At 38.0% G+C, this 7,822-nt stretch overlaps 1 protein-coding gene across 6 annotated transcripts; it reads right to left on the bottom strand.

Annotated features, from left to right (window-relative positions):
- Positions 1-1,591: 1,591 nt before the first annotated feature.
- tex47 (testis expressed 47) lies at positions 1,592-7,822 on the bottom strand. Of its 6 annotated transcripts, XR_003981864.1 has the most exons (11): positions 6,183-6,780; positions 5,964-6,036; positions 5,391-5,494; positions 5,259-5,296; positions 4,897-4,975; positions 4,490-4,621; positions 4,201-4,348; positions 3,966-4,024; positions 3,743-3,847; positions 2,950-3,019; positions 1,592-2,846 (listed from the first exon to the last, which is right to left on the bottom strand). XR_003981864.1 is itself a non-coding variant. In XM_030400015.1 (9 exons), the coding sequence occupies exons 1-8, from the start codon at positions 7,742-7,744 to the stop codon at positions 3,987-3,989; spliced, it is 732 nt and encodes a 243-aa protein (XP_030255875.1). In that variant the 5' UTR covers positions 7,745-7,822; the 3' UTR covers positions 1,592-3,847; positions 3,966-3,986. The 6 variants fall into 6 exon arrangements, 2 of the variants coding, with proteins under 2 accessions (XP_030255875.1, XP_030255873.1); XR_003981861.1 differs by having other exon boundaries at positions 2,950-3,847; XR_003981862.1 differs by having other exon boundaries at positions 1,592-3,019.

Raw genomic sequence — 7,822 nt, 5'->3', positions numbered from 1 at the left:
CAGCAGCAGTTTGTTATTTGCCTTGTGGTGGGTTTCGTTGTGACCTATCCGGATTTGTAAGACTTTCCTTTTTCGTCCTGAGAACATCCACTTACACATGGCCTCAAAGTCACTGTGCTGCTCGACCATCCTCTTTCTTTAAAGTGCGATATTATTCACAGGACTTTTGTAAATACTGGAGCCTCTGTACATACATGTTCTGTATATACTGACAGGGGAGAAATTTAAATATATATATATATATAGATATATACAAATACTGTATTGAAAAATATAAATGAAGATGAACATTATAACATTATACTGTATATATAATATTATAATGTTGCTGGTTCTAGCACAGTATTTCCACATTCTCACTAAATAACATCGAGTAGACTTCGCACAGTGAAATCTTTATATGGTACAGTAGCTCTCATGACACTGACGTAGGCTCGAGGTTCAGTCTAGTTTGTAGATTTTCTAAATAAAAACTGCTGATAGTGCTCGTGCTGCAGGAGAATCAACCTCTTGAACCCTGACTTTAGCTTCACAGTCAGAAAAAAATGCTCTGAATATGACATTGAATTCATTGCAGCTACACGATGCTTGTGCTATGTAAAATCTAACAGAAAATTCAAGATGTTTTGTGCAGCACTTTCATATTTGAGATTTCTGAAAATGTCAAGCTCTTGTTTAGAATGTGTCCACACGACCTGCAGCTGTGATGATCAATAGAACAATCCCGCAGGGTTGAAGAGGTTTTAAAATCTGCAAGGATGCTGCTGTGTCAGTGTCTTTTAGTCAAACTATTCAACAGCAGAAAAACAATCTCAGTTCCACAACACGACTGAAAACAAAGATATACACGGTTATGTCCCCATTTAAATACAGGTTTTGAAGGAAGCTTTTGTTTTGAAATTTGAAAATTTGAATTTGAATTTTTTTTTTTTTACGATCAAGGGCTGTATCTGACAAATAATTATTATTCTGTTGATTACTTTCTTTGGTCTACAAAATGCCAGAAATTATTGAAAAAGTAAAGTCATCAAAGTGCTTGTTTTGTCAAACACAGTAACTATAATCTATATTTACTGTGTTTACCCTCACAAAGAAAAGCTGTATATCCTGTATAGTTTCTTAAACAAGGAAATGATCGGCATTTTGGACTGTAAAATTACATTAATCATTAAAGGACAAGTTCACCCAAAAGTTTAAATCAAGTCAGAAACTTCAGCTGGTGAGTAGATAATGACTGACTTGTCATTTTCAGGAGGACGTGTCCTGTAACGAATTATAAAAATAGTTGCCGATGAATTCTCTGTCAATCAGATAGTCTGTTAATCTACTTACCTTTTTAAAATTCAGACCTATTACTAGTTTCAATAAGATCTTTCAGCTAAGCTTAAATCAGTACAGCATGAAATGCTGTCCCCAGTATTTATAATTTTAATATATAAAAAAAAAAGTAAATGCCGACCACAAAAAAAACACAAAACCTTATTGTTGAAATCTGGCTGTGAATGGTCTGTCCCGTCTTTGTCTGGATTTCTGTGTTACAATGTGCTGCTCTTCGTTTTGTACTAAAGGGTTTCAGATCAAGGCTTGTACATAATGTTCATCAAACACAACTTTATTAACAATAATCTTGTCGAGCAGAGATTCCAGAGACAGTTTCCAGTGTTACAGCTTTTGCGAGCATGCCCTTTGAGCACTAAAATACGAAGGCCTTTTTTTATTACATGAGTAGGTGGAATGTACTGGTGATAGACCATGTTCACCTTATAGGTCGTGATAAAGGCGGATCGTGTGTGTTGTGGACATAGTAAGTAAAAGAGGGTGGTGGAGTATTGATAAAAAATGTGTTTTGACCAGTCTTAGGGAGGGAGGGAAGAGGGGGCATTTGATTCGACATTGTCCTGTGTGAAAGTCAGCAGCATGCTTTTTAACCATGCCTATGAAATATGTCTCATCTTTGGTCCTATATAAATGTGCTTGTATTTATTTTTTATAAGTGAATAGATCGACCTTTATAAAAGAAGAATCATTCAGTGCTGTCCTTCATCTTTTTTAGTCAGACTCTCCATCGACTCTGCCAACAGTTTGCTTGAAATACTCATGATTTAATGTTTGTTTTCACCAGTTATCTTTTGCGTACGCTCCACCCTTTTTATCTATATCAAATAAGAAAAGCACACCCGGCCGCTGCTTGGAGGACAAAAATCTTCAGCTGACACGATGGGAGAAAAGTGCTCAGAATACTTTAGCGACTTCCGAGGACTAAAACCTCTTGGAGAAATTACTGTGACTTCAAACAGAAATCATACAACAAGAAAGAAATGTTTGCTCTTACCAACACAGTCTGTAGATTACAATGTGGTGCATGCAGCAAATTCTTCAGTCATCTTTTTGTTTTTTGGCTTAGTTTTAAGTTCCAAGTAATGGGGGCCAAAATAAAAAGGGAACACAAAAGTGATCAACGAATCTTTAAAAGTTCTTTGTGTCAAACTGTGGTGATGCTGTGGACTCTTTGGAGTAAAAGACAAAATGCCTTTTCATGAACATGCTATCTCCCGATCACCAAGTGGAACACAGTGTACAGTAAGATAAAAAAAATAAAAATTAACCTCATCCGAATGTTGAAACTATTAAAAAATGTTTTTATATTACTTGGATTTCCTGTGCTTTTGTTGTAAACAGCGTTCAATGTTATTTCACTCAAATCATTTGGAACAGAAACCAACAGAATGAAAACCCGGAAAAGTTCTGCAGTATATTAAATGCTGGTATAAAACTGTCGCAGTGATTTCTCTCTGCTGGGAAGCCTTCAGTCACATCAAGGTGCCTTAGAGAAGGCCAAACACACTCTGCAGAGGCATAAAACATTCAATTACATTTTTGAATTGCAAGGTAAATCAAAGTATTAAGTGGCTGATGGTGACAGCGCTGAAAAGCACAGAGCATGCAGACCTCTATGATGACAAGCAACCGTGCTGTTATCACATCCAACATACAGTGGTCATGGTCACAACATGCAGTCCTCCATGCAGAGAAAGAATGATACATTCTTATGCAAATGCAAATAAAAATATCACACATGATTTGCATGCATAGAGGAGCTGAATTGAAATGTGTTTTTGCAGCTCACAGTGATGAAACATGACATTTAAACAAGAGTCTACAGCCGTCCTAACAACTGAAATGCTCATGTTAATAAAATGTGACTGTTAGAAAGATTAAAAAAAGGACCACAAATCATAAGGATTCGTTGTTTTCTGGGATTTCTGAACCAATTCATCCAATATTTTCACACAAAAGATTTTATGATGGTGCTTTAAAGAGTCAGAAGCTCAGTGAGATAGTAGGATTCAATCTCTGGGGTCCATACATTTCTGTACAAAATTATTTCTCCATCCAATAGTTTCTGATAAGATATATCTTGTCTGAACAAATTGGTGAATGCCACTAGCATGGCTAAAAAATCCAAAACTAACAGTGCCCCTGTTAGCCTGAATTATCCACAAACCTCACTGTCAGCAGTTTCCATTGGAGCTGCTTCACTAAAAGGACTCACCCCCATGAAAACTGTTGACAGAATGTTCTGTGGAAACTGATTCTGGAAAAGGATTTTAACCAAGAATTATTTAAATGTCATTTTTTTCAAATTTGCATTAGCCTCAATTGTGTTTAGGTGAAAGAAGAAATCAAACACATCTAAAAACAAAATGAATCCAAAACTATTTGAAAGGCTAAATAACACTACCACTTTTTTCTTTAGCCCTGCGATGAGCTGGCGACTTGTCCAGGGTGTACCCTGCCTTCACCCAGAGACAGCTGGGATTGGCTCCAGAAACAAATCCTGCGACCCCTTGAAAAACGGATGAAAGCGCTTACAGGCAATGACATGACATGACTTTTTTCTTTGAATGACAGGGATTTGATGTCTTACATGGGACATATATGAAACATGCTTGATGAGGTCTTACCTTTGACTTTTTTCCGAATAATTAGACCGAGGTGAGCACTCTGCTTCGAATAACTTGTCCTGTTAAATGATCAGATTATACAACAAAGTGTGACTTCATGTAGCTTTCTTACATTTGCTGGTTTCTCATATATGGCTAGATTCAGCGCAGCAACAAACATAGTTCTCATGAAGTCACTAATCTTTTCCTGAGATTCAAGTTCAGTAACTCAAAGCAGCTGGAAGCTGCCTATTACCAAAGTCCATGCTGATGTGTAGTGGAGAGCAGTACATCTGCAGGTGTCGTTCTGGAGTGTGGAGATCCTCTTGGGCCAAAAGCTTCTGTAGAACTTTCTGAGGGACAATCAGCTCTGGATTCTCATCCAGCACTGGTCCAGGAAGAGCCTTAAAGCACATTCAGACAATCTTACTTATAAACATCCTATGACAGTAACAGGATCATTTTCTGATTATTAACACAGAAAAATAAGTAAAATGTCTCTATCCATTTGCTAAGACGCTATAAAACCTGTAAAGTAAACTCACCTTCTTAGATGTTTCCAGCTGATCAGCCAGTTTATGCAGTGCTGACAGGACGGTGCAAACCAGAGTCTCTGTGCTCTCTTCTTCTTCCAGCAAATCTCTGGCGTTCCCTGGACCATGATCTGCATTCAAGACCTGCAGTCAACAACATCAAGCACGCATATGGATCATTGCTTATGAGGAAAAAACTCACAGACGTGTGAAAGGGCAGAGTAAAAACCTGAATCAATACCTATAGAAACTCAATGATGTAAATAAACTGTTTCACAGTCACCAAATCTTAACCCAACTAAAACTGTTTTTAAGGCTCACAGTTGTCACTTAACTGAGACCCTCAAATGTATCACAGATCTGTTTTTGCCTCATATTATGGTGACCTCAAAGAGAAGAAGTAAAGATTAAAAGCAAACCTTGTAGCTCCACTGTTGGAACAGCCTGCTCTGAAGGTTATGAGTCATGGACACAACCTTGGGAGCATCCAGAGAGGAACTACAAAGGGATGTAAAATAGTGTGAACTGCTTCATGTGCAGCATAACAGAAACAAGCTGAAGGTAATGCATTTTTAGACTGTTCTCTGCTCTACAGTGACCCCAAGAGGATGTATATGTTTGTAGTTACACATGCAATAAAACAAAACTGTTTCTTCAAACTGAAAGGAAAACTAGCTGTTCAGGGGATATTGGGCAACACTATAATTTTAATTATATCTCAGCCCTATATTATAGACAGTATATAGTAATATTCATCTGTAGAACAAGAAAGCATCATTACCAGTCTTCCAAAACTGAAAGCAGAACCTCCCTGGATGACTGGAGGAGACACACAGAAAAAGATTTGAGTGCCACTTCAAAAAACCTTTATCACAGATGGATACTGGCAATATTTATTCGCAGTAAAACTTACTTCAATGACATGCAGCAGACAGGATGGATAAATCAACAGCAGGCCCGTCATATTTTCACATACGTACTTTTTGCTCAACTGAAACTTGAATTTTTCATAACGAGCTGCATGGAAAAAAACAAAAAGCATCAGTTTGTTTGCAGACGACTGAGAAGCTAAATAGCCTCACAACATACATGTTTACTCAACACATATTTCCAGCCTTTCCTGGGGCTTTTATAGTGGGCTTTCTATTCTAATTTTGTCAAAGAATTCCTTGAGCAGCAACCACAAAAAGCTCTCACAAAGACACCCTGCAGACTCATTCACATACAGAGGTGTGAAAGCTATAAAAACACTCAAACAACGGAAACAAGACAGCCTTTCACAACTGTGGTGGCAACCGCAGCCTGTTTTTAGTGATTTTAAGACGTGGAATGTTTTTTAGTTCAACAACTGCAAAGAGAAGTTCCCAGAAATCTACTGTACTGTTTGCAATGTAGATTTAGAAATAGAAAAACATTTCCCCTGATAAAAAAAAACTAGATTAAATTGGTCTAAGGTGATGAGCTCACTGATTAGAATTAATCAGACCTCCGATTTCTGTTCCGTCACCAAGATCGTGGGGGAGCGGAGCAGCCACTATCAACCGCTGCAGGACGATTTTCTGCAGAGACAAAGAAGGAAAAAATGTTAGAAAACCTGCTGTGGGACAACAGGAAGTCCTAAAACACCTGCAGTGTGGTTTGTGATGAGAATGCTAGAGTAAACTTTAACTTCCTCTCGTTTTTATTTTATTAATTTAACACAAACCATATCTTCTTCAGGATCTTTCTGCTGTGCCATACGGCAGTGAAATAAACTAGTCCCTCTTTCCTTCTTTTCCTCTGCTTTCATGTCTTCCATCTTATTCACCCGCTCTTTCTGTCCTTCCGTCATTCTTCAGCTCAAGTACTGAGTGAGTGAAGCCTAAGAGAGCTGCCTCTATACCCTCAGTGTTTATAAAGCTTATATCCTAGAAACCTATTGTTCGGGAGACGCTATACAGTGAAGGCTGCTGCACTCTAATGCAGTTACGGATATACTCACAATCAACACATGAGCCATTCACAGGCCAGGGCAGCCTTGTATTTCCGGTAAGGAAAGCCAATAGGAGGAGGAACTGTACATGTTTTTGTGTGACTGGCAGAGGAGACAGAATCAGATGATAAACTTGACACGGTCTAAAGCTGCTGTTTGTTAGCCACGTCTAATATTGGGAGGTTTGTGTGTGAATGAAGGTGATGTGAAGGGATAAAGACTACATTTCACTTCAAATTAAGTTGGAAAAAATAATCAGAAAATAAAATTCCACTGCCATTCAGTCTGTAAGTCAGCCTCTCCTACACTCATTACGTGCATGTTCACTTACCAAACTATTACTCATACAGAGAGAGAGGGAGAGAGAGATTTGTATGAAATATTATTAATCTATTATTTTTGTCATTCAAATGTACAGTCAGGAGGTTAATGTGTGAATGTAAACAACACTATTGTGCTATAAAAAAATAAAAAAAAACACTCACATTTGAGCATTTCGGCTAAATTGCCAAATCCCTACAATTACTGTTGCAAAACAATCATATAATCCTTTTTAATGTATACATATTCAGTGGTGTGAAAAGTAGGAAAATCAATCTGAAATGGCCCATTCTTCATAGTGAATGGGCTACTTTTATCTTTTATCTCTAACTGTTTGCACTTTAAGTGTATTTCCAGGTTAAAGCTACTTTTGAATGCAGGACTTTACCTGACGACAAAGTATTCCTAGTATTTCTATTCTTATTGTTAATGATCTGAGTAAGTCACTTTTTCCACCACACTGCTGAAAAAAACTGCACAGACCAGCACCAAAACAAAACATATGCTGGTCTTGCTAGTGACTGGTCACCAGCAAGACCAGCATATGTTGTGTTTTGGTGCTGGTTTTAGTGCTGGTCTATGCTGGTTTTTTCAGCAGGGCACTGAATATACTGTCATTGAGATAAGTCATGATATTTAATAAAAGGAGATTTTTGTGTGATAAATATGCCTATTTCAATTAACAAACATTCTTGGGTCTTCAAGAATGTTTTTTCCTTTGTGGGGTAGTCGGATAACATTTAGCGGTTAGCTAACGTAACCGTTATTCCACACGGTAACTGTAGCTACTTCTCCCAGTTCTGCCAGTTTAGCTAGTTTAGCTAGCCACTCCATCACCGAGCTCCAGCACAAACCTCTTTCGTTCCCCCGTGTAACACATCAAACATTGTCACTGTGTTGCTCTCTTCCTCATCTGAGTCTCTGTATTCCCGAGATTTGGACGAAAGACTTTCGACTTTTTGTGTAGCAGCCATAACGACTTAACTTTAATGGCTAATAACGAGTTAGCTCCTCTGTCTATCGGTTACCACGGCAACAAGCCATTTCGTGAT

This window comes from Sparus aurata, chromosome 20 (assembly GCF_900880675.1).
Source record: "Sparus aurata chromosome 20, fSpaAur1.1, whole genome shotgun sequence".
In the NCBI taxonomy this organism is placed as follows: Eukaryota; Metazoa; Chordata; class Actinopteri; order Spariformes; family Sparidae; genus Sparus; species Sparus aurata.
This window is presented reverse-complemented; position numbering and strand designations above follow the sequence as displayed.